Source organism: Mauremys reevesii, linkage group 6 (assembly GCF_016161935.1).
Source record: "Mauremys reevesii isolate NIE-2019 linkage group 6, ASM1616193v1, whole genome shotgun sequence".
Classification (NCBI taxonomy): Eukaryota; Metazoa; Chordata; order Testudines; family Geoemydidae; genus Mauremys; species Mauremys reevesii.
The window spans coordinates 101,685,295-101,711,505 of record NC_052628.1 but is presented as its reverse complement, the minus strand read 5'-3'; the positions used below and the strand labels follow the sequence as shown (position 1 = coordinate 101,711,505).

General features: G+C 40.2%; 1 protein-coding gene across 4 annotated transcripts in view; it reads right to left on the bottom strand.

The window, feature by feature from the left end:
• Window positions 1-2,824: 2,824 nt before the first annotated feature.
• Window positions 2,825-26,211, bottom strand: part of TTC39B (tetratricopeptide repeat domain 39B) — a 156,822-nt gene continuing 133,435 nt past the window's right edge. For 3 of the 4 annotated variants that reach the window (XM_039544124.1, XM_039544126.1, XM_039544123.1), the window contains 10 exons: window positions 25,616-25,724; window positions 24,420-24,487; window positions 24,266-24,325; window positions 23,690-23,851; window positions 22,752-22,843; window positions 21,950-22,070; window positions 21,008-21,119; window positions 8,656-8,773; window positions 4,663-4,779; window positions 2,825-3,461 (listed from right to left, as the gene is read on the bottom strand). In XM_039544124.1, the coding sequence (XP_039400058.1) occupies window positions 3,365-3,461; window positions 4,663-4,779; window positions 8,656-8,773; window positions 21,008-21,119; window positions 21,950-22,070; window positions 22,752-22,843; window positions 23,690-23,851; window positions 24,266-24,325; window positions 24,420-24,487; window positions 25,616-25,724 (1,056 nt within the window). In that variant the 3' untranslated portion in view covers window positions 2,825-3,364. Of the gene's footprint in view, window positions 3,462-4,662; window positions 4,780-8,655; window positions 8,774-20,098; window positions 20,284-21,007; window positions 21,120-21,949; window positions 22,071-22,751; window positions 22,844-23,689; window positions 23,852-24,265; window positions 24,326-24,419; window positions 24,488-25,615; window positions 25,725-26,211 lie in introns of those variants that run through there. The other variant, XM_039544127.1, reaches the window with a different exon arrangement.

Sequence of the window (26,211 nt, the reverse complement as noted above, 5' to 3'; positions counted from 1 at the left end):
TTAATTTTTCAGTGCTGTCTCTGTTCACCAATTTTCTATATTGCTAATGCTCAGCTGTTAGTTTCTAATGCACAAGTAATGTCCTGGGCCAAATTCTGCTCTCAGTTGCATCAATATGAATCTGGAATAACTCCACTGAAGTCAGAATCTGACCTACTATGTCAGTGTGAATTAGTCTATTTCTATATACTTTCAATACCAAAGATACTTCACTGTCTTTCAACATTCTTGTTCCAACATCTTGAACATGTGCAAACCCCAATATTTTCAAAAGCAAATAAATAGCACCACCAGTGCAAATATAAACAATCTTTGTTGAACTATGAAGCATAAGAGTTTACAGTAACAAAGTACATTAACAGTCAAGACCAGTAGAAAAATAGATGCACAGCGCAAGTTGGATTTCTGTTACACACATAGGAAGTGATCATTTTTATCTTTACGCCTGGGTTGGCAAAATGTTCTAAAACATACAACAAAATCTAATTGTTATATATTCTTCTGGCCATGAGGTATAAATACAATTGCTGCCCACATACATTACAGCAACATGTATAAACATAATTCCTTAATAAGTTTTCTGCTAAAATGTATTCTCTTCTTATAGTTTCCATTTAAAAAGTGCTTAAAATTATAATACAATATATATAAACAACCCTTCTCCAACAGAATGAACACTCAAACAGTATGCGTAAACACAGTATTTTACTAATAATTTCAATGCCAAAAATTCCCTACTGAAGTGAAACTTTACCTTATTTTGTTCATGCTGATTAACTCTCTCTCCCTTAAAAAAATCACACATCTGCTTTAAGGAAGAAGATTATTTTATTCACAATGCTACCATTAATGTTGAGCCTAATTGTGTTTTTGGATGTGAGTATATATCTTCTACTAATATGAATGGAAGCTGTGTCTTTGGAATACATGCTCAACTTTGCTCAGAGACATTAAGGTCCCAAATCACTATTCAAGAATATCATTGGCATGGGCAATTGAGGTGAAGATCTTGAAAATAATGAGACTAAAACAGTATTATAATGAAGGCCCTACACAGGCTTTTTATCATGATTCTCTTATCAATGAACCTCATAGCCTAACTTGGGGATAATGTACTAAATAATAATGGAATCTCAATGGGCTGCATTGTGCCAACTCACCTGGAAGCTACTGCGTTCTAAGCCCCTACTTCAGTGGCCTGGAAGGGAAGGCATCCTTCCAACCAGCTTTGCTGGAGCTTGCATTTACATTTTCTACTATCAATGGGTAAAAATTAACTGTCTAGAATGAAGCTAGGAAGACCTGCTCCCTCAAGATTCTAAAACAAACAAACTAAGAATTTAGCAAGGGAGAATATGTATGCAGGAGTTATATTAGAGGACTAAGGGCATCAAAAGGTACAAAATTGTCTTTATATGCCTATTCTGTTTGTGCATGCAATATGGCTGCCTCCAACAAGAGGCTATTAAAAAAAGAAGCTACTTTAATCAGAAACATCACAAACACAAACACAATTACAGTGGGGAAAAAAAACTTTTGGTCATGTTGACTTGGGAAGGCTTCACTGAAGAAACTGGGGAAGCTGTCTTGCATTCCTGCAACTGATATTATTACTAATGCGATGTGTGTGCCTAATGCTCTGGACCAGGATATATCATATTATATACTAAACATTTCAAGAAATGTCTTCCAGGTTCAGGTTCTAAGGGTCTGAACCGAAGCCCACTGAAGTCAACGGAAGTCTTTCCATTAATTGATTTCAAAAGGCTTTGGATCAGGCCTCACATCTAAAGCCAAGCATTTAGAGCCACACTATTTGCTCAGATAGAGGATTCTTTACTGTTGCTGCAGCTCTGAAAATTCCTTTGTCAAGAATACATATATTTATGTTTAACTAAAACTTTACTAACAGCCTTAGTTCTTTTAAGAATGTCTACGAGGAGAAAATTACATCTTAAAAAAATCTTCTAGAAAGACTAACCATAAAATGTATATTAAATACTTAATTTTAATTAAACTTCTAAATGAATCTTTCATTGCCATTAAAAACCACTAACTGAAAAGGTGTAAATTTGAACAAAGTTTTTTTTTACCTTGGTTATTTTCTTTCCTCTCCCTGACAGTAAGTCACATACAGTGACTTCATCTCTTTGTATACTCATATACTTTGACTGAAACCCAACAAGAGTGGGAAGGACACTCTGCAATCACTTATTTGGAATGAAACACAGTAGTGCAAGGCAACCATAACTGTGGCTGTGCCTAATTTTGTCTTGAAGGAGATTTGTAAGAATATTTCACTGAAGACAAAATTAGTGTTCTTGAGGTGAATTTAAGTCCTTCGTAGTTATTTGGCTGAAAATTATTGTTTCTTTGATACACAAATTTCCGTTCAGATGTTTGCCCAATATGTGACTGAGGCTACCAACAAGCCAACAAATTTGTTCCAAGGGCACTAAGGTCCTAATAAGTACATTGCAGAAAACCAAGTTCCCATGGAATGCTGAAACTATGACATAAAATCATCAAACAGCTTCACTGCAGAAACAATATTAGTTTTCACATTAAAAAAATAAAGTGTTTGAATTAGACTTTATTGCACCAGCAACTGGCTTTTAAAATATACCCATTCAAGTTAAACATTAAATTGATTATTTTATGAAACAAAATATAAGATCTTTCTTTAAAGTATCACACAGAGATATGGTATAAGCACCTTAAGTAGGGCTAAGTTTTTGTCACAGATATTTTTAGTAAAAGTCAGGGACAGGTCAAGCGGCAATAAACAAAAAGTCATGGAAGTCCGTGACCTGTCCCTGACTTTCACTAAAAATATCCCTGACAAAAGGGCTGCTGGGGCTCCCGGATCCCCCACTGCTGCAGTCAGTGGGAGCTCTGGGATCCCCTGCTGCTGTGGGGAGTGGGAGCTGCGGGGTCCCCTGACCACTGGGTCTCTTGCCGCCCATCATGGCTGGGTAGCTGAGGGGAATCCCCACAGCCAGCCGTGGCTGGGCAGCTGCAGGGAGTCCCCCTGCCACCCACTGCCATGGCTGGGCAGCTGCAGGGTGCCCCCACCAGTTCGGGAGCCATGGGGGAGGGGCTGGGAGCTCCAACCCAGGGCAGAAAATGTCAGAGATCAATGGAAGTCACAGATTCCGTGACTTCCGTTACCGCCGTGATATAATCATAGCTTTAACCATAAGAAAAAACAGACTAAAAAGGATGACAAACATCAAATCACAGATGATAGAAAATATATTAGTTGTTTCTTTTTCATTCTGTCATCTACATGATTTTTTAAAAACATTCAACCAAGATCACGTAGACACTTGAATTCATGGAAAAAGATCACCCTTCGGCTAAGTCAAGGCGTAGAAGCTGGAGTCACTTTCAGGCTGTCAAGTGCTGCATGAATCCTGAAGTGTAACCTGGACTCCATGGAGTATTCTTTGTAGTTGTTTCTGCAAAGAACAAAAATTACTTCATCAGCCAAAAACAAAAAACAAAAAACCAACACCACCACCTCACCATAAAACCCCATCAATCATTTAATCTCTTTGTCCTCTGTTCTCTTCCCATCACTTTATATGGTCTTTTTCAACAGCTCTCAGACCTTTAGAAAAGATGAGTCATGCCCAACATGAAGATGTGAACCAAAAAAAAAACTTATGGAAAAATAGCATATTAGTACACTGCTGTCAGCTGAAAAAAGTGTGGCCAGCCTCAAAACACAGCATTCAAAGGGTCAGTGTAATTGTACAGAAACCAATCTAAAGTACCCAGCAGGGTACAGGAAATGGCATTATGGGGATCCAAAACCTTTTTAGCTAATGGTGAAATTGATCTCTAGGTCTGAAAGGTTTTTAGGAGGCCGCCATTGACATATACAGTACTTCCAATATCATTTAGACACTGTTAACTTTTTAATAAAAATATTAAGGGGCAAGTGCTGCCTCCAGCATACAGACTGAGTGAATGGGCTGTGCTCTGAGAAGATCTGCTCTCTACCTCCCTGCTCTGGGGGATTTCTGGGGATTGGGGAGGTAAGGGGGAGAAGAGAGGAAATGGACAGTGGGTAGATACATGTAGCCACAGATCCTGTTGCTGCTCCACCCCATCCTCACTCAGCCCATGGACTCTTCCACTGCAACATATAGGGAGGCCCACTAAGCTGTTCTCTATGTCACACAGGAGGTATGGATCACATACACTGGCTCTCCAACTCTCCCTGCCCTTCATGCAGCAAAGCCACACCTTTTTTTACTTTGCCTAGGGCCCTCGGCTCCTGTAAAAGTTTGAGTGGGAAGGAGACAGGATTTGCCATTAATACTGTACCCCATTCAGTGTGGTTCAATTCAGCATACCATGTGTGAAACATATGGCAGAATAGAAGTACTATATCAAAGAATTAGTACACTTTAAAAATTCAACTCTATTGAAAAACGTTTTCTAAGTCTTGAATATAGAGTTATAATAAATAATTTATCATTTTGCCAAGTTGCTAGTGCAGTTTTGCAGAAAATGTAATGTCACTTCAGCTGAATTTTGTAAAATTATTTAAAAAGAGACAGAGGAAGAGTGAGAGATTCCTTTGTTGCTTGGAGTGCCTCAGTTACTTTGAGTCTTAAAGAGTGCACAGAGACAAACATGAGCTCTACTTACTTTGCAGTTTCTATATATCTTATTGCTTTCTCTCTCTGGTCCTGCTGTTTGTATAGAAGTCCCAACTCATACAGAGTGAATGGCACCAAATAGTTATCATATTTTATCTGCTTCTCACTAAGAAACCAGAGAGATATGAAACTGGTTAAATATAATAAGCATATGTTGTACTGAAGTTATATGATTATTAATTTAAATGCAGAGTATACAGCCACCTAAATTCATATTTGAGCACTTGCCTGATTTCCAAAAGTGCTGAGCATTGAATAGCTTCCATTGACTTCAGTGGGAGTTTCAGTATTTTTTAATATCAGGCAAGCACCTAATAATGGTTTTAGAACCCTAAGTTTAGGCTTTAGTTTTGGAAACCAAGGCCCTAGTGGCTAAAATGTTTTCTGTGGCTTAGTCAAGACAGCATAGATAGTAGAAGCAACAAAGAATCCTGTGGCACCTTATAGACTAACAGACATTTTGCAGCATGAGCTTTCGTGGGTGAATACCCACTTCTTCGGATGCAAGTGGTGGAAATTTCCAGGGGCAGGTTTATATATGCAAGCAAGAAGCAAGCTAGAGATAACGAGGTTAGTTCAATCAGGGAGGATGAGGCCCTGTTCTAGCTAGAGATAACGAGGTTAGTTCAATCAGGGAGGATGAGGCCCTGTTCTAGCTAGCTAGAACTTGCTCTAGCTTGCTTCTTGCTTCTTGTTCACCAGCAAATTACATCAGTTGAAACACACAGACAGAAAACTAGAACTTTAGTGGCACAATATCCTCTTCACATCTGTGACAGGGTGTACTGGCCCCGCACTGGAATGGAAGGGGTTAAAGCAGCTGCAGTATAAAAGGGAACAGCCTAGCTCAGTCTGGGCTGGCCGCCAAGGAGGAGGGATGCACCTTGCTGGCTCCAGACAAGCAAGGCACCAATCAAATGGAAGAAGCAAAGGAGGGAGCCCTAAAGAATGGGAAAATCCTGAACAGGGACTGGTTATCGGCAAGTGAGGAGAAACCCAGTGTCCTTCCTGTTGTAAACTCAACCACAGAATCAGACACATTGTCTGGGTAATTCAAAAGTTTAAGAAAATATATTTCATTTTCATAATGGATGAAGATGATCCATAAAGACACATCAATTAATCATCATAACACTCCTTTAAGGCATCTAACATATCTAAAGGGCACCAGATAAGTGCAAATTATTATGATTAGCTCACTAAGTCACAGAAAATTATAAAAGTCTTTAAAACAGTCCTTCTAGAATAATATACTTTTAAAAATAGCTGCTAAATGTTCTTTGTACTTTATATATTATCAATACATTCACACTAAAATCACCACTACCACAGAAATTCTAAATTCATTTTCCACAGCTTTGATTTATTTTGTACATCTTTACAAAACAAGCAACATAAATGAAAAAAGGAAATCAAATGTACATTCCTCACCCCCCTTTAGCTAACCAAATTTTATTTATGGAGACTGTTGAGATGCTGTAGATCAGTGGCTCTCAACCTTTCCAGACTACTGTACCCATTTCAGGAGTCTGATTTGTCTTGCATACCCCCAAGTTACACCTCACTTAAAAACTACTTGCTTACAAAATCAGACATAAAAATACAAAAAAGTGTCACAGCCACACTATTGCTGAAAATTTGCTTATTTTCTCATTTTTACCATATAATTATAAAATAAATCAATTGGAATATAAATAATGTACTTGCATTTCAGTGTACAGTATATAAAACAGTATAAACAAGTCATTGTATAAAATTTTAGTTTGTACTAACTTTGCTAGTGCTTTTTATGTAGTCTGTTGTAAAACTAGGCAAATATCTAGATGAGCTGATGTACCCCCGGAAGACCTCTGTGTACACATATCCCTGGTTGAGAACCACTGCTGACGATTAGAGAGGTCTGCACTTTATAACTAATGTAATGCACACGGGGGTAGGTTCCTATCCAACTTACCAGTTTCCTGGAACTGGCCTTCATTGTGTTATCAGTGGCTTAACTCAAAGCAAAAAATTTTGAGGGAGAACTGTATTTACAAACAGTTCAATATCACACTTTGTGCCTAGCTTTCTCTGAGACAACTGCTGTCACAGTATCAAGAGAAGTGCACTTAGAGTGGAACACAGAGAGGGACTACATAAGTGCCCAGTCAGGTATCCAGCCATCACCTGTCTCTGAGCATGTGGTATCTCCAACAAACCAGTTTGCCTGAAGTCCAGTGCCTGTGCTTTGATTTCTCTCCAAGGTGTACTGCCAGCAGTTACCAGTTACCACACTGCTCTTTCTAAGTTAACACATCCACCAGTCTTATAGGGCCCTATTAGGCCAAAAGTCTTTCCAACTCTTCTGCAAGAGTTGTGGGCCCCCTTTGAACAGAAGGCCCTGTTTGTTTGCTGGATTAGAAAGAAGGCCCAGAGTCAGTTCAAGATCACCTTTTTATACCAAAAGCCCTTTCTTTGTCTCCTAGACGTGAGAAAACCCAGCTTGAACCAGTATTTGCAAACCATTCTCCCAATATCGATCTTTTCCTGCAGAAAATTATTTTATTTCAATAAAATCTCATTTTCCAAAGGGAAACTGTTTTAAATTTTTCAACCAGTACTAGTCCTAAATCCTGACAGTGTGCCACAAACACTGTACCCAAGAGGGAATTTTAAAGACTACATTCCTTGAAATTGGTTACAGCCTAGAGACAATTACAGTATGCCTTACATAGTCTCTGTCTCTATTCTGAGATATGGTAGCAGAAGGTCAGATGTGACAGAGAAAGGTGGCAGAGATATTAGAAGCAAACTTACTCTTTCTTCTTTTCTTAAATGTGATTATTTTTCAATTATCATTTGATCTTTGGTCTTTATTAATTAGAACTGAACAACAAAGAAGTTTTCTATTTCTGCAAGTATATGTGGGTTTTCAAAACTACTCTTCTACAGCATGATAAAACTCTGAGTGAAATTTCTCCATCCCACACACCCTCCTTGAGGAATTCTATTTCATGCAGGAAATGACATGAGTTTTCTGAAGAGACAGAACTGACTCATTTCCACAAGTAGTAAGTAGGCCATGGAGTCACAAGTGTAGCCACTCCATAGCTTCAGCCAGTGCTCATCCATGCCCTTTGGGGGAGCATTTGGACACTAGGTCTGCATAAGAAGAACCTTTGTAGGCACTCACTGGCTTGTCTTCAACTGCCCTATCTATGCTGAATTTCATCCTGAGGCCTTTTAGATGAGGTAATAGAGTAATTAATGTAGTTTATAAGATGATCTGATATCCTGCTGGACTTCTCATTCTTCTGGTTATTATTTGCATTACAGTAGAGTCAATCTATAGGCACTTAAGAATTAGTGCCACATGTTCTGGGTACTGTACCAATATGTACCAAGGAGCGTGCAATCTAGCCCAATGATAACACACAAAAGGTGAAAGGAACAGACAAATGGCTAAGGGGTGTGAGGGAGCAGATGAGGTAACAGTACTATGAGCCTGTTTTACATAATCAGCACTAACAGTTCCCCACCTGCCTAGCCTTGTGGAAAAAGATAACACTGTTTTAAAAGCCTATTTCTATTCCACAAATTTATTTTTGAGTTTTATTGTTATTTGAAACTGAATTTGCAGTTAACACTTGTGTATTTGCATTCAGTGGGCTAAATTCAACTACTGGTATAAATGAGTGTAACTCCATTGGATTTGACTGGGGTTTTGTCTTTCTACACCAGGAATTAGAGATATTCTGTAGATTATGATTTCTTAAATTAAAGTTGCTACCACTTTCACCTGCAAAATTAAGAATCCAATGTTTTCTTCATTTTACTAGCTACTAAGAATGTCAGCTCAATGCTTATCCAGACAGATTTTCTTCATTTATAACATTAACAATCAACTGTTTATCATTTGTTACTACTAGTTCATCGGTATTTTTGTTAACGGCATATAAAGCTAAAATATAAGGTTACTATAGCTTTATTTTATTTTTTTTACCTTTGGATAACTTGATTAAAACACAGTTCAGCTTGCAAGAGTCTTCCTAGGTGTTTCAAACAAAGGCCTTTTAGTAACTGCAGCAAGCACAAGTCATCTATAAAATATTCAGTGCGACCTTTAAAACAAAAACACAGACAAATTTCAGAGATATACATGGAAATAGAAAGAAAAAGGCTAAAGGGATTAGTAGTAAGAGATAGGCAAAACTTTTGAAGTATGGCTATATCAAATTTTGCAGCCACACAAGAACATATATAATCCTCTACACAAATTTTGAATAGTGCCTAATAAGGATCTGAAGAGCAAATTCCAAGCATATCAATACACTGATTCTGGAAAATAAGAAATCAAAACAGTGGACCTGGTTCTCCACTGTCCTCCATGTTAGGAAGTCATTTAAACCCATGCAAAGTAAACACAAACTCTTATCTAATCAAAATGGAAGCACTTTACACACACTTTATACTAGGTACAAGAAACTGTAGAATCAGCCCCACTGTTAATAAGTCTGAAGCGCTGCACACACAGCAAGTTACTATGCAGCAATCCAAGGTATCAATCTATTGAACAGCAAGCTGGTGCACTGTAATGTGAACACTGCTACAGTGCAGTGAAAGTCCCTGGGTGTGGCCTAACATAGAATCATAGGACTGGAAGGGATCTCGAGAAGTCATCTAGTCTGGTCCCCTGCACTCATGGCAGGACTAAGTATTATCTAGACAATCTCTGACAGGTGTTCGTCCAATCTGCTCTTAAAAATCTTCAATGATGGAGATTCCACAACGCCCCTAGGCAATTTATTCCAGTGCTTAACCACCCTGACAGTTAGGAAGTTTTGTCTAATGTCTAATCTTAACTGCCCTTACTGCAATTTAAGCCCATTGCTTCTTGTCCTATCCTCAGAGGTTAAGGAGAATAATATTTCTCCTCCCTCCTTGTAACAACCTTTTATGTATTTGAAAACTGTTATCATGTCCCTCCTCGGTCTTCTCTTCTCCAGACTGAAAAAAACCAATTGTTTCCATCTTCTCTCATAGGTCATGTTTTCCTAGACCTTTAATCGTTTTGTTGCTCTTCTCTGGACTCTCTCCAATTTGTCCACATTTTTCCTAAATGTGGTGCCTAGAACTGGATACAATACTCAATTTGATGCCTAATCAGCACAGAGTAGAGAGGAAGAATTACTTTTCGTATCTTGCTTACAATACTCCTGCTAATACATCCCAGAATGTTTCAGGTTTTTTGCAACAGTGTTACACTGTTGACTCATATTTAGCTTGTGATCCACTATGACCCCGGATCCCTTTTTGCAGTACTCTTTCCTAGGCAGCCATATCCCATTTTGTATGTGTGCAATTGATTGTTCCTTCTTAAGTGGAGTACTTTGCATTTGTCCTTATTGAATTTCATCCTATTTACTTCAAACCATTTCTCCAGTTTGTCCAGATCATTTTAAATTTTAAATTTTATCCACCAAAGCTCCTGAAATTCCTCCCAGGTTGATATCGTCTGCTAACTTTATAAGTGTACTCTTTATGCCATTATTAAAATCATTAAGATATTGAACAGAACCAGACCCAGAACTGATCCCTGCAAGACCATATTAGATATACCCTTCCAGCTTGACTGTGAACCACTGATGACTACTCTGTGGGAATGGTTTTCTAACCAGTTATGCAGCCACCTTTTAGTAGTTCCATCTAGGTTGTATTTCCTTAGTTTGTTTATGAGAAGGTCATGTGAGACAGTATCAAAAGCCTTACTAAAGTCAAGATATACCACATCTACCACTTTCATCCTCTCCACAAAGCTAGTTTTCCTATCTAAGAAAGCTATTAAGTTGGTTTGTCATGATTTGTTCTTGACAAATCCATGTTGACTGTTACTTATCACCTTAGCTTCTTCCAGGTGTTTGCAAACTGATTGCTTAATTATTTGCTCCATTATCTTTCTGGGTGCTGAAGTTAAGATGATGGGTCTGTAATTCCCCAAGTTGTTCTCATTTCCTTTTTTTTATAGATTGGCACTATCTTTGCCCTTTTCTAGTCCTCTGGAATCTCTCCCATCTTCCATGAGTTTTCAAAGATAATCACTAATGGCTCAGATATCTTCTTGGTCAACATCTTGAGTATTCTAGGATGTATTTAATCAGGCCCTGGTGACTTGAAGACATCTAACTTGTCTAAGTAATTTTTAACTTGTTCTTTCCCTATTTTAGCCTCTGATCCTACCTCACTTTCACTGGCATTCAATATGTTAGACGACCAATTGCTATTAACCTTTTTGGTGAAAACTGAAACATGCTACTACTTCAAAGCACTGCATGCTATGCTAAGCCACACTCCAGGACATTCACTGTGCTACAGCTGTGTCCACATGAGATGGTACTGTGTGGCAAGCTGGTGTCCTGTAGATTCACACCTTGGCTTGCTGTGCAGTAATTCACCACGTGGATAAGTTTTTTCTTAAAAACTCCCACCATTCCAAACTATTGGTGCAACTCTACCAGAGCCAACAATAGGAGTGTTTGTGTATATTGGCTGCCATTGTTTTTACCACCCTCTTCTTTAGAGCTCTAAGCAGGGTGAAAAGGTATGGTAATTAAAACGCTGGAAGCCATTGTTAGTGCTCCCACCATTACCACCACTGGAGGAGCTGCATTAGCAGAGTTCCAACAACAAGTGAATTTAACAAAGAAGATTTATGCAAACACAGCGTCTGTGCAACAGGACCAAAGACATCACATGAAGGAGTTTTGTGAAGTGTTTCAGAAGTAAAGTAATAACAAGTGCAGTCCCCTTTCTTGTTGTGTTGGCTTATAATATTTGTTGGCTGCAGTGAAGAAAAGCAAAGAAAGCACACATATGGACAAACAGATGGCTGCACATACATTAATGATTCAGGAAGCAAAACACACTCCTTTCAGATCATCTTGTTTACAACTAATTACCAATTCTCTGAGGTTACATCAATTTTTTTTAAATGGTCTGCCAAATAAAACTATACAAACAGTTCTGAAAACATGGAACACAAAAGCAACTTGAAATATTTTTCACTGTTTAAGATTTTTTCTGTCTGCTTTTAAATATTAGTTTTGATCCCTTTATATAATGATGCAAAAGTCCATGATTTTCACTAGCAGGTACATGTAGGTAAGGTGGGGTGAAATGGCTATTTTGCATTTCTTTGTAAAACTGAGCAGTGATCAAATGTCAAAATCAGGTCAATGTCTCCTACAGGGACTGATTTCTTGCAGATATTTGGGGGCAGATATTGACCACTGTCAGTCTTCACTGTTTTCTATTTCAACTGCTGTGTTCCTGAGATTTCCTCCCAGAGATAAAAATTAGTAAGCCAAAAGTGCTACCATTATAATAGAACTTGAAGATTACATGAAGTTAATAGCGACAGTCTGGCAATAAATGGTAGACAGAACCTTCTTGCAGTCCGACTTTATCTACGTGAATTCTATTCTGAGTATATAATAAAGCTGCAAAACCATCACCCAAAATATTTCAGATTTTCTTTTAAATTATGAGTACATTATTTTCATTTGGGAAAGAATACACAGGAATGATGGTGAATTGGTAGAATGTCTCTGCAAGCCATTTCAGAACATCAGAAATTATATTTTCTTTTTCTCAGTCTGCTCCTTGCTATGAATTTTAGTAAAGTTTTGTTGTGCAAACAGAACTGCATACAAATGCCCAAATAAAACTTTTGTGTGTGTTCATGAAACAAAAGTACCATGACAGACTAATTATGCTTTTCTTTTCAAGAGACACATTCTCTAATTCAGTTGATTATGAGGGACCCATCTTGTCTTATAGCTTAGTGTCCAGGTCTGGATAGTGAACAAAAAGACTTTACAAAAGAACTTTTCATATTAACATCATTTTATCTGCAAATGTCTGTCTTAAATGTATTTGCATTTTGGTTGTAAAGTGGCATGCAACAGTAAATAAATCAATTAAGATCTGACTGGTGCAAGACTGATTTGGCAGAAGATGAACATTTTGACAATGGATGAAAGCGTAACACTGGGCCACATTCAGACTGGGTGTAAGCAAGTCAAAATGGCTGACTACATTTACTATTTTATTGTTAAAACTTACTAAGCATGTTTTTAATCTTTAAATTATATAAATTTAATAGTTATATTAATTTCCCAATTGTTACAAATTATGAACTTTAATGTCACACTAGCAGATTCATGGATACAATATGAATGATTCAGCTGACTGTTCAGACAAAACAATCCAGGCTACCTGTGTGATTTGCCTACTTGTCCTTCACCCCATCATTCACCCCATATTTGTCAGAGCACTGCTGAGAGCTGGATGCCAACCCTTGCCTTTCACCTACACAACTCTTACTTCATAGATAACATCCTAGGCTAAGCCAAGACAAGGGGTAAAGAGTGTCATGCTAAATACTCCCAGGAGAAAGAGAAGAGACTGAGGCATAATGTTATAAAGTAAACAATACAGGAGGCAGTTTACCTGGAGAGAAGGCTCACCTCAGCTCAGGGAGAGGAAGACATTTTAAAATAATAAGATGCAATTAAAAAACACAAAAATTGGCAGGAGGACTCAAGGGTGGGTGTAAGACTTGAAATTTCTTTTAAATCTTTGTTTAATTGTATATTTCTAGGTGACAAGGTCCCTTCATACACGAACATGCAATCTACATTTCAAATGTGGGCAAGTCATAACTAGAGATTTTGGAGTCACAACTCTAAAAGACTTCAGGGAAGCAAAAAATAAAATTATAGTTTCATATGTGCCGTGCTAAATCAGAAAGGTTTGTGGTATAATTCCAAATTTTAGGGTTTTATGTCAGTAAAAGAAAAAAAACCTCAGAGCACAGAATAATAGAAAAGTAGAGCTGAAAGGCACCTTGAGCAGCCATCCTGTCTAGCCCCTTGTGTTGAGGCAGGCATAGGCGCTGACTTATATGGGGCTCTGGGGCTTTAGCCCCATGAATAAATCCCAAGCAGGGGCTCTGCCCCACCAATGTTTTTTCTCCCCTGCTTGGAGCGCCCCCCCGCCGCTGCCGCCACCGCCGCCAGGGCTGCCCAGAGCCCTTTAAATCCCAGCCGCGGCCGGAAATCAGAGGGCTCTGGGCTGCCTGCTGCAGCGGGAAGCCCAGAGCCCTCTAAATCCCAGCAATCAGAGGGCTCTGGGCTGCCTGCTGCAGGAAGCCCAGAGCCCTCTGATTCCCGGCCGCGGCTGGGATTTAAAGGCTCTGGGCTCCCGCGTTGCAGGCAGCCCAGAGCCCTTTAAATCCCAGCCGCGCCGGAATCAGAGGGCTCTGGGCTGCCTGCTGCAGCGGGAGCCCAGAGCCCTCTGATTCCCGGCCGCGGCTGGGATTTAAAAGCTCTGTGCTCCCGCGGTTGCAGGCCGCCCAGCGCCCTGTAAAGCCCCGCCGCGGCCGGGAATCAGAGGGCTCTGGGCTGCCTGCGGCAGCGGGGAGCCCAGAGCCCTCTGATTCCCGGCCGCGGCTGGGATTTAAAGGCTCTGGGCTCCCGCGTTGCAGGCAGCCCAGAGCCCTTTAAATCCCAGCCGCCGGGAATCAGAGGGCTCTGGGCTGCCTGCGGCTGCTGGGAGCCCAGAGCCCTCTGATTCCCGGCCGCGGCTGGGATTTTAAAAGCTCTGTGCTCCCGCGTTTGCAGGCAGCCCAGAGCCCTTTAAATCCCAGCCGCGCCGGGAATCAGAGGGCTCTGGGCTGCCTGCTGCAGCGGAAGCCCAGAGCCCTCTGATTCCCGGCCGCGGCTGGGATTTAAAGGCTCTGGGCTCCCGTGGTTGCAGGCAGCCCAGAGCCCTTTAAATCCCAGCCGCGCCGGGAATCAGAGGGCTCTGGGCTGCCTGCTGCAGCGGAAGCCCAGAGCCCTCTGATTCCCGGCTGCGGCTGGGATTTAAAGGCTCTGGGCTCCGCGGTTGCAGGCAGCCCAGAGCCCTTTAAATCCCAGCCGCGGCCGGAATCAGAGGGCTCTGGGCTGCCTGCTGCGCGGGGAGCCCAGAGCCCTCTGATTCCCGCCGCGGCTGGGATTTTAAAGCTCTGTGCTCCCGCGGTTGCAGGCAGCCCAGAGCCCTTTAAATCCCAGCCGCAGCTGGGATTTAAAAGGCTCTGCGCTCCCGCAGTTGCAGGCAGCCCAGAGCCCTTTAAATTCCAGCCGCGGCCGGGAATCAGAGGGCTCTGGGCTGCCTGCTGCAGCAGGAAGACCAGAGCCCTCTGATTCCCGGCGGCTGGGATTTAAAAGGCTCTGGGCTGCCTGCCGCAGCAGACAGCCCAGAGCCCTCTGATTCCCCGCCGCGGCTGGGATTTAAAAGGCTCTGGGCTGCCCGCCGCAGCAGACAGCCCAGAGCCCTCTGATTCCCGGCTGCGGCTGGGATTTAAAAGGCTCTGGGCTGCCCGCCGCAGCAGACAGCCCAGAGCCTTTTAAATCCCAGCCTCGGCTGGGAATCAGAGGGCTCTGGGCTGCCTGCAACCGCGGGGAGCCCAGAGCCCTTTAAATCTCAGCCGCGGCTGGGAATCAGAGGGCTCTGGGCTGCCTGCAACCGCGGGGAGCCCAGAGCCCTTTAAATCCCAGCCGCAGCCGGGAATCAGAGGGCTCTGGGCTGCCGGCAGCAGCGGGGATCCCAGATCCCTTTAAATCTCAGCCTCAGCTGGGAATCAGAGGGCTCTGGGCTGCCCGCTGCGGTGGGGAGCCCAAAGCCTTTTAAATCCCAGACGCAGCTGGGAATCAGAGGGCTCTGGGCTGCCTGCAACCACGGGGAGACCAGAGCCCTTTAAATCCCAGCCGCGGCTGGGAATCAGAGGGCTCTGGGCTGCCTGCAACCGTGGGGAGCCCAGAGATCTTTAAATCCCAGCCGTGGCCGGGAATCAGAGGGCTCTGGGCTGCCCGCTGCTGCGGGGAGCCCAGAGCCTTTTAAATCCCAGCCGCAGCTGGGAATCGGAGGGCTCTGGGCTGCCTGCAGGGGCAGAGAGCCCAGAATCCTTTGAATCCCAGCCGCGGTGGCTGGGATTTAAAGGGCTCAGGGCTCCCGGCGGCTGCCAGCAGCTCAGAGCCCATTGAATCCCAGCCCCTGGCTGCTGATTGCCCCCTCCCCGGACCCCCACCCCCTATCTAAGCACCACTGGTCCTTGTCCCCCATTACCCACTCCCCAGACAACTGCCCCTAACTGTCCCTTGGGACCCCAGCCCCTATCTAAGCCTCCCTTCTCCTTGTCCCCAACTGCCCCCTCCTGAGACCCCACCCAACTTCCCGCCAGGACCCCACCCCCTACCTGTCCCCTGATAAACCCCCTGGACTCAAATGCCTATCCAATTGCTGCCTGTCCCCTGACTGCCCCTCCGAACCTCTGCCCCATCCAACCCCCCCTGCTCCTTGTCCCTTGACTGGCCCCTGGAACCCCCTACCCCTTCTCCAACCTTGTAATCTTGTGGCACTGATGCGTTGTAGCTTCATTTTATATCGGCTTACAGGGCGGGAGTGGGGGGGGGGCACCACCATTTTGGGCCCCACCAAAAATTATACAAACCTGCCGCCTATGGAGGCAGGACCAAGTAAACCTAGACCATTCCTTGCTGTATGCAGTGTTGTTGTAGCTGTGATAGTCCCAGGTATTACACCAACAAGGTGGGTAAGGTAATATATTTTATTGGACAAAGTGGTGAGAGAGAGAAGTGTTTGAGCTTACACAGAGCTCTTCTTCAGGCCTGGTAAATATACTCAGAGTGCCATACCAAAATACAAGGTGGAACAGATCGTTTAGTAGAAGAAGTTAACACATATTTCAAGGGACCATTCAAGGTGAAGTGGCCCGTTAAAACCCCTCTAGTCATAAGCTATAAATCCAAGGTCTCTGTTCAGTCCATGTTTTTTAATGTCTAGCAAAGTTATGAATTTAAGCTCCCAGATTCATCACCTATGGGTGAACACTTTTCACAAAAGTAATCATTTTATATCAGTCCTCATCCCCAAAGGAAACCTGCACAACACTTTCAAAAGACAAGCCTGTGAGCTTAAATTTCATAATTTTATTAGACACTAACAATCATGGACTACAGAAAGACACTGGATTTATTGGTTATTATAACAATCTATAACTCACTAACAACCACCCCAGCTGCCTTTCCCCTCTGACTGGAGGGGTGTTAACAGGCCACTTCAACTTGAATGGTCCCTTGGAATATATGCTACAATCTGGTCCACCTTTTATTTGCTGTGACTCTCTGAGTACTTTTCCCAGATCTGAAGAAGAGCTCTGTAAGCCTAAAAACTTGTCTCTCTCACCAACAGAAGTTGATCCAATAAAAGATATTTCGTCCCACACCTTGTCTCTCTATTGTAGACCATCCCTGACAGATGTTTGTCCAACCTGTTCTTAAAAACCTCCAATGACAGGGATTCCAGAACCTCCCTTGGAAGCCTATTTCAGTGCTTAACTATGCTTATCGTTAGAAAGATTTTCCTAATAAACAACCTAAATTTCCCTTGCTGCAGTTTAAGCCCATTACTTCTTGTCCTACTGTCAGTGGACATGGAAAACAATAGATCACAGTCCTCTTTAAAATCAGCCCCTAACTTATTTGAAGATTGTTATTAGGTCCCCCCTTAATCTTCTTTTCTCAAGACTAAACGTGCTCAGTTTTTTGATCCTTTCCCCACAGATCAGGTTTTCTAAACCTGCTATTTTTATTGCTCTCCTCTGGCCTCTTACCAGCTTAAAACACATCTTTCCTAAAGTATGTTGCCCAGAATAGGATACAGTACTCCAGCTGAGGCCTCACCAGTGCCAAGTAGAGCAGAACAAATACCTCCTGTGTCTTACATACTACACGCCAGTAAATGCACCCTAGAATGATATTAGCCTTTTTTTTTGCGATTGCATCACATTGTTGACTCATTCAGATTGTGATCCACTAAACTGCCACGATCCTTTTCAGCAGTACTACCACTTATCTAGTTATTCCACATTTTGTAGTTGTGCATTTCCTTTTTCCTTCCTAAGTGTAATACTTTGTATTTGTCTTTATTGACTTTCATCTTATTGATTTCAGACCAGCGCTCCAATTTGTCAAGGTCATTTTGAATTCTAATGCTGTCCTCCAAAGTGCTTGCAACCTCTCCCAGCTTGGTGTCATCTGCAAATTTTTAGAAGCATACTCTCCACTCCATTATCCAAGTCATTGATGAAAATATAGAATACAACTGTATACAGGACTGACCCTTGTGAGACCCCACTAGATACATCCTCCCAGTTTGAGAGCAAATCATTGATAACTATTCTTTCAGTATAGTCTTTCACCAAGTTTTGCACACACCTTACAGTAATTCCATCTAGACCACATTTTCCTAATTTGCTTATGAGACTGTCATGTGGGACTGCATGAAAAGGCCTACTATAATGAAGATATATCACGTCTACTGCTTCCCCCATATCTGTAACCCTATCAAAGAAGAAATTAGATTGGGTTGGGCATGATTTGTTCTTGAGACATGCATGCTAGCTATTCTTTATAACCCTATTATCCTCTAAATGTTTACACATTTAAAGTTTAATAATTTGTTCCAGTATCTTTCCAAGTATCAAAGTTAGGCTGACTGTTCTATAATTCTCCAGGTCCTCTTGTTCCCCTTTTTAAAGATAGGTACTAAGTTTGCCCTTTTCTCATCCTCTGAGACCTCACCTGTTCTCCATGAGTTCTCAAAAGATAATTGTTAACAGTGCTGGGATTACTTCAGCTAGTTCCTTAACTACCCTAAGATGAATTTCATCAGGCCCTACTTATTTGAATACATCTAACTTATCTAAATATTCTTTAACCTGTTCTTTACCTATTTTGGCTTCCATTACTTCCCCTTGCTGTTAATATTAATTGTGTTGAATATCTGTGTTAGAAAAGACTGAAGCAAAACAGGCATTAAGCACCTCAGCCTTATTGATCATCAGTTATCATCTCTCCTTCCCCACTAGATAACTTACATTTCCCCATGTCTCTCTCTTGCTCTTAATGTATTTAAAGAACTTCCTCTTATTGCATTTTATGTCCCTTGCTAGGTATAACTCATTCTGTGCCTTAGTCTTTCTGATTTTGTCCTTACATACTTGTGCTATTTATTTGTACTCTTGTTTAGCAATTTGTTCATGTTTCCACTTTTCATGGGATTCCTTTTTGATTTTCAGGTCATTAAAAAGTGCCTGATGGAGCCATATTCTTCCTATTTTTCTTTTGCATTGGGAGAGTCTGCACTTGTACATTTAATATCGTCTCCTCTAGAAACTGCCAGCTATCCTGAACTCCTTTATCCCTTAGATTTTCTTCCCATGGGACTTGTGTAACACTTCTCTGAGTTTGTTAAAGTCTGCTTTTTGAAATCTATTGTCCTTATTCTTTTGCTCTCACTTCTTTCTTTCCTTAGAATCATGAAATGAATAATTTCATGATCATTTTCCCCCAAATTGCCTTCCACCTTCAGATTTACAGCCATGGTGATGAGTACTTCCTCCACTCCATTAGAGTTATTTTGTTGAAAATAGAGTATGATATTTAGGGACGGAAACTAGAAAAAAAAATCAACTTTCAGGCAGAAAGTCAGTGCTTTACTTTGGTTAAACTCAGAGAGAGAGAGAGGCATGTTCGGGTTTGCTTTGTCTGAAAGAGAAGTATTTTAGAGATGGGATAGTGGACTTGCCTTTAATATAGGTTTCTGACCTGTTGTAGATTGATTTTTGTTTGGGTGTCTTTTCTCTATTCATTAGGGATTAAAATCTCATAGGAAGATGTGGTATAATTTCCATTATTATTGATACCATTATTTAGATTACAATTAGAATTAGAATTTGGGTTCACATGCTGTCTACTTACCTCTTTGTTTTTCTTTACTACCCAGGATATTCCATTCCTTCCATTTCCTGCTTTCAGACTGTTTTGCCATCTCTCCCTGGTTCTTACCTGTAGCCCAGAGTTCAAAGGACTGTTTATAGTTCTCCAGGTTAGGTTCTCCAGGTTGGGGCTTCAGTGCTTTTGGTGGCTTTACTGAAGCCTTGGCCTGGCTGGAATTTTATACCTTGAGGTGGAGATATTTTGGCATTATTTTTTTAAATGTAGGAGATTTTATTACTAGCAGCAATTAGAAATGGGCTTATACCATAACTGAGGATCCTGAACACCTCTGAATTCTGAGGGTTGTACGGTCCAGGTCCAAACTTTGTGACCTTATGTCTTTGTCTAATAATATTATTAGTTAGCACTTCTATAGTGTTTTATATTTTCAAAACACTGTGCACACATTAACTAATGATATATTACTTAATCACAGACATTTTTGCCAGGAGGTGGAGTGGGGGATTTCTATTCTAAATTTCCGGGGAAAGTGTGGTTAAAATCTTCGTATTAAACAAGAATTTTTTAAAATAGAACATTAATGACGAAATAAACTTTTTATTTGTTTGAGTAGCTAAGGTTCATGAGAAAACTGATGTGGCGTAATTATATTCTCCATACAATTCATTTTAATACTAGAACTCAGGAAAGAGCTGTACTGCTGAGGCAAAACAGCAACGAGTGAAGCTGTGTTGTTTGGCTGACAGGCAAAAGCATCCATCGGAGGAAACCTGGGTCAGGGAAAGTGAATACAGCCATTAACTTTTGAAGTGCATGTGTTATTTTTATATGCCTTTCTTTTCATCTTATATAAATTATTATTAATTTATGAACCAGCTGTTTGAGTCTGAAAGTATTTATTTTGAATATTCACACTTCCAAGAGCCACAAACTCTCTCTACAGTCAATAGTTAAATTTTATTGTCTTTTAGTACTCACTGCAATACTACTAATTTTATCTTTCTTGTGGGTGTGGTAGGTGAATCCATTGATATTGCTATGTCATTTACTATTAGTCAAGAAGTTCCACTCATCATCGGTCAGTGTCCTCCATAATGCAGTTACACTATGGAAGAATGTCTTGAATGAGAGTTAAATATTTTTAGATTTTTCAAGGAAGATCAATTTGGTTCCTTTCCTAGAGATCACTCCTCAGAAATAGAATTCTCTCTCTGAGACCCAACAATATCTTACCAAAATATAACCAAGTTCCTCAGTTTTCCATGCTCTCCTTTTGGAGCCAACCTGATTTTCAAAGACATTTTAGAAGTACCAGTAAGTAAAGATACTACTGCGAACCATAATTACAGCAAATATTACATTCCATGAGATCCGCCAGGGAGTTTATATCAAGCCAGTTCTTTCCTTGCAAGACACATTAACATGGTACAAAAAAACTTAACTGACAAGGTTTCTGAATAGCTTTTTACATTCTTACCCTAAATGACTACTTACTAGTTTGATTCTGTAAAGCAGTTTCTTCTTTCTCAATTGTTATCAGTAAACTTTCTGTGAGGTCAGCCCTTTTGCCTACGATTGCAAATCCATTCCAGACGTACATCATTTCCTGCCAAAAGAAACAAGAACAACCCCCTGGATCAATATCTACATTTAACCAACAGTATAATTTGGATGGCTGCTAATTATGTCTTTTCCAGCATACACTATATATGATTGTAAAGTTAATAAGTGCCAGAATTAGGGTTTCCTGGCCACCTTGTAAATATGGAAAAATAGTATGTGATCATGCACAAGAGAGGCGAATTAAGGTTGCACAGGCAACGTTAATTCTGGCATTACCGAAGTTATGAGTGCTTTACGTTGCAACCTTAACAATGTTATTTTAACATAGTTTGTGTGTGTAGTTCCCTAGATTTTTTTTAAAAGCAAACAAAAAACCCAGAAATGCCATCATTTGGGATCATTTGAACACCCACATGATTTATCAGCAGTGTCAGAATTCTTAGATTCACCATGCAGATTTCCCCTCAATCTGGCCCTTGTTCCCTCCTTATTTGAATCAGTCAGCTTCCTCCTCCACAGTGACTGGGTGCCAGCAAAGGGTCACTGAGAGCGAGTGTCTGTGCTCTCAGTTCCAGTGACTAATACTAAGTCGTCACTACTGAGCATATTGGAACTGAGATTTTCAAAGGTTTATAATTTGGCTAGTTTTTGCTGGATTTTCACATGGATGGCAATGGCCACCTCCACAGCCAAATTTGAAATCCTTGCGCCATATCATGATGGTGCTAAAGTTTCTCAAGAGAAAAGGTAACCAGAATTTTTTTTAACATTGCAAAACAACATATTTTCCCAGAAAGTTTGTTCTTTTTCCTATTTGATATAAGTACTTATTTTGTTATTTAATCCAAACTGAAAGAAGGCAGCTTTCAATACCAGGGCAGGTAGTATAAGCTTCACTGGCTGAGCACCATTATAACGTCGAGCTTTCCTCACTGCTAACTTTTCTGTTGGGATAGATTTTCCTGCAATTCTTTGTCTTAGACCATCCACTTGTCTGTATGGGGAAAAAATAGATAATAAACAAGGTAATAATTATAACATTTCTCTATTTATAAAATAGAAACACTCCAATTCAAGATATGAAGTAGTTTCTATTCCTAAGATCCCTTGTTTCCTGTGCCTTTTACAAGTGGTTCCCAGCCAATGATCAGGATTATTATGGTAAAAGCCTCTCACCTAGAAAGCAACATTAAAAAAAGTTATAAAACATAAATTAAACAAAATAAAATATATGTAAATGAAAATGCAAAAACAAGAGTGATAATCTCTTCATTTAATCTTTAGTTGACCTTTACTTCTTTTCACTAGATTTGCTAACTTTTGTGTTAAAAGTTATAAGCTTAAACCTTTACACCAAGTTTAACACCACTTAACCAACAGATGCTGGCTAAATGTTTGCTTATATCATCCCAATTATGCAGCTGTCACTGGTATATATTATGTTTGAGAAAAATCAGTTCCTCAGAAGGTGTTCCAGTTAAACTGATTTCCCAAATAAATGAATCCTGATTAAGCCCATAATAATATATTAGCCCAGAGCTTCAGCCTTGTCACTGGTTCTCTAGGTCTTCCACACCTTAACAATGAGAATCCATGTGGAACCGCAGTGTGGCACTCAGTGTTGCTATATATGCCCAGCTGCTCTACCCATTTTAGTAAGAATATAAAAGTTTACCTGAACAAAGACACAATATCTTCTCCAGTTGTTTTCACATCCTCATCTGGAAGCATACACAAAATTGCAGCTTTCTGGAATACATATATTGCCTACCCAAAACAAACAAATCCCACCACAACATTATATTAGTATATGATTTACAATATTAGATCAGAGCATTGGTTTATCGAGCATGGCATCCTTCCTTCAGCAGTGAGGCAGGTGAACAATTGTAAAACCGCCCCCCCAGGTTTCCTTTTTCTTGTGATTTATACCAAATTCCATTGTTATCAAATTAATCAACTATTAACACTGACAAATTAAAATAAAATATTTTGAGAGAGTTTATTCTTCCAAATATGTAGATTAATTTATTATGTATTAAGTTGAAGAGAAAAGACTCATGCCAGAGATGACAGACCAGCCTATTCCATGGTTTGGTGGTGTTTTGATTCAAGGTTTTTGTTAGGCCCATCTCTAAACATACCATCATGAACCCATATCCTAGCAGGTTGTCTGTCTAAGGAACTTCACTGGAAAGAGCTTCCTATTTTAAGCTCCTTGAAGCTGACTAGCTGTTCAGATGGTACTATTTGATTAACTTTTTAGTAACTTTTAAAATAGGAGTTTAATCAACTAACTTTTGTTCTTGTACATTAGATCTTGATTAAATTAATCCAGTGAACTTTGTTTTTCCCTCTCTCCTCCTTTCTTTTTTTTGGACTCTGGTGAACATCTCAATTTATATGGTGTTGAAATTCACGAACTCGTTGTTTACTAGTTTACTTCAAATTTGAGAGCAAAATTCTATTTCCACCACAGACTGAACCTACATTTTTAAGGCTAATATTCTTTTGTTTATGGATTTAAATTGGGCTCATTATGGAAACTGAAATGCACCCTTAACTATGGAGTGGCTACTGCCATATCATCATAATGTCCACCTGCCCATTTACCTTAGACCACCTGCTCTCTTTGCAGAGCAGGTCTGCATATCGATATGCTTGAAGCCAGTTCTGCTGGAATGAGTAGCACCACATCAATTCCCAATAACAGAGGTGATGAATCTGTTTCCACTCTTGCTGAGCAGCAATGCATTCTTGGAATGTTGACTGTGCCTACAGTTCATTTCAGTAAAATAGAATAATGACAGAGGGAAATGATAATTTTACTAAATTACAGTACAACATGAGAACTATGGCTACTTAGCTAACTAATGAGCTAAATCCTCTCCCCAGCACCTTGGGCAAATAATGGGCTAGGTACTGGAGAACTTCACAAAGGCAGAGCAAATTAATTCATCACCCAGACTGTGAAACTGTTCCACCTTAAGGGCTGGAGTAAACTCTATTATACCATCATTTCCCAAACCCAAATGGAGAGAAAACCAGAGAGATCTGTCCAATTAAAATCAATGGGACTACTAAATTGAGCAAGGCAAGCACTGAATTTATCCCGAAGTGTTTACACAGTACACAAATCTAGAACTATGATAATAAAAAATTAATAATAAATGAACAACAATTCATTACCTTTTCAAAATTTCCTTTCAGTATATCTATTCTGGCATCATAAAACAAAATGATGGAACCCTTGAGAGGAAAAGAAAAAGCAAATAAATAATCCCTACTTTAATCACGGGAGTATTTATTACTTGCTTTTGTAAAATTTATCACGAGTACATACATTTGGAAACTTCTGGAGGTAGGGTTCAAGAAGAGTCTCTGCTTCCTGAAGATTGGCTTCCCCTATACCTACAATCATCACAAAAGAACCTCAGTCTCACCAGAACAAAGCAGATTTTTACAGATTAATCTCCAAATTACATTACAGTTTGAGTAGAAGATTAGTGAACAGTCTTCAGCTATATAAAAGGGGAAACTTAATTATTTTATTATACTGAGTTTCATTAAAAAACTAAATCACATCCTGGAACCATTAATAGCCTTTAGGGTAATAAATGTCCCTAGTACAAAAACTTCCTCATTCCCCTCACTTCCTAATTTTCATCTCAATAATCAACAGCAGATGGCACTGGGGCGAAATGTCAAATTTCTAAATTTCCTGACACGTCTAGAAAAATGGGAGGAATATTCACAAATTAAAAAATGCAATTATACATCAGGAACACAGGTTAACCTAATCTTGCCTTTAAGCCTAAAGTGACCTGAGCAATTTTATAGGTGCCTGAACTTCCAAGAGCTTCATACGACAGACATTCTTGACCTTCTAACTAGAGTACCATCCCAAATTCTCTGTCTATGGCTTCATCAGGCTCTCCCTTTTGGTTCAGCATCTATCTGGCTTGTATGCCCCAGCAATCTTTGTGAAATGTGTGTGTTTGACAGGTATGAGCTTGAAGATATACTTCATGAGAGGGTGGGGGGAGCGAATAAAAATAAAAGGTGATCATCTTTGTGTTTCTTTCTCTCCATCCCTCCTGGTCTTCTCCCTTCAGATCTAGGGAGGCCTATAAACAGACAAAAGTGTGTGTGTGTGTGTGTGTATACACATGTATCTGTATACACAAACACACAGGTGTGTGTGTGTGTGTGTGTGTGTGTGTGTGTGTGTGTGTGTGTGTGTGTGTGTGTGTGTGTGTGTACACACACACACACACACACACACACGGGAAGAGGCAAGCAGATAAATAAATGTTTAATATAGTAGAACACATTTGTTCCCCTAGTTATTTTTCAATATTTTCAGCATTAAATTACATAATGTCCTAATATAAATTTAATAATCCCTATATTCCATTTTTTTTTCTGAACAGTGGGTCAATAGAAATTTACAAAAGAATAGGAAATATTTCACATTTCATATTTCACAATATGTTCACAATGTCACATTATCCAGGAATAATATATTCCAGTTCTTACCAAGGATTAAAGAGACGTAAGTATGATATACCAGCAGGGTAAAAGTACACAGTATGGCCCTCAAACTGCTACCAGAAGCACCTTCCCGCAGCTGATGAAGGCCCAATTTCTACAGGAATCACAAATATGTAGAGACTTAGATATCGAATAGATTAAGGTGGTAATTTAAGAAAAATGATATAATTTTAAGCAGTCAAATGTTAACAGAAATTTCAATCATTTCTTCATTTTTCCTTTCAGGTATACTGATCTCCTAATTTATTACCTGGCCCAAATCCTGAATGACCCACTCTTCCAGAATAGAACCTGGGAGGAGCAATGGGATTAATCAATGGGACTAGTCCCCTTCTTAAAGTTAAGAATGTACTTAAATCCACTAGTAGAATGGGAACAGAGCACTCAGCACCTTGAAGGATCAAGCCCCAGGTGTCCTTTTCCCTTCTCAGCCCCATCCACTGGCTGGGGACCTCCCCAACATTCCCCTTCACACCTGTACCCCATATGCACTCAGACAGGAATCCAACACACCAATGAAATACTCCTGCTTCTCACCTCTATCGCTAGACAGAAACCTTCCACTCGTGTTTCACTTTTCT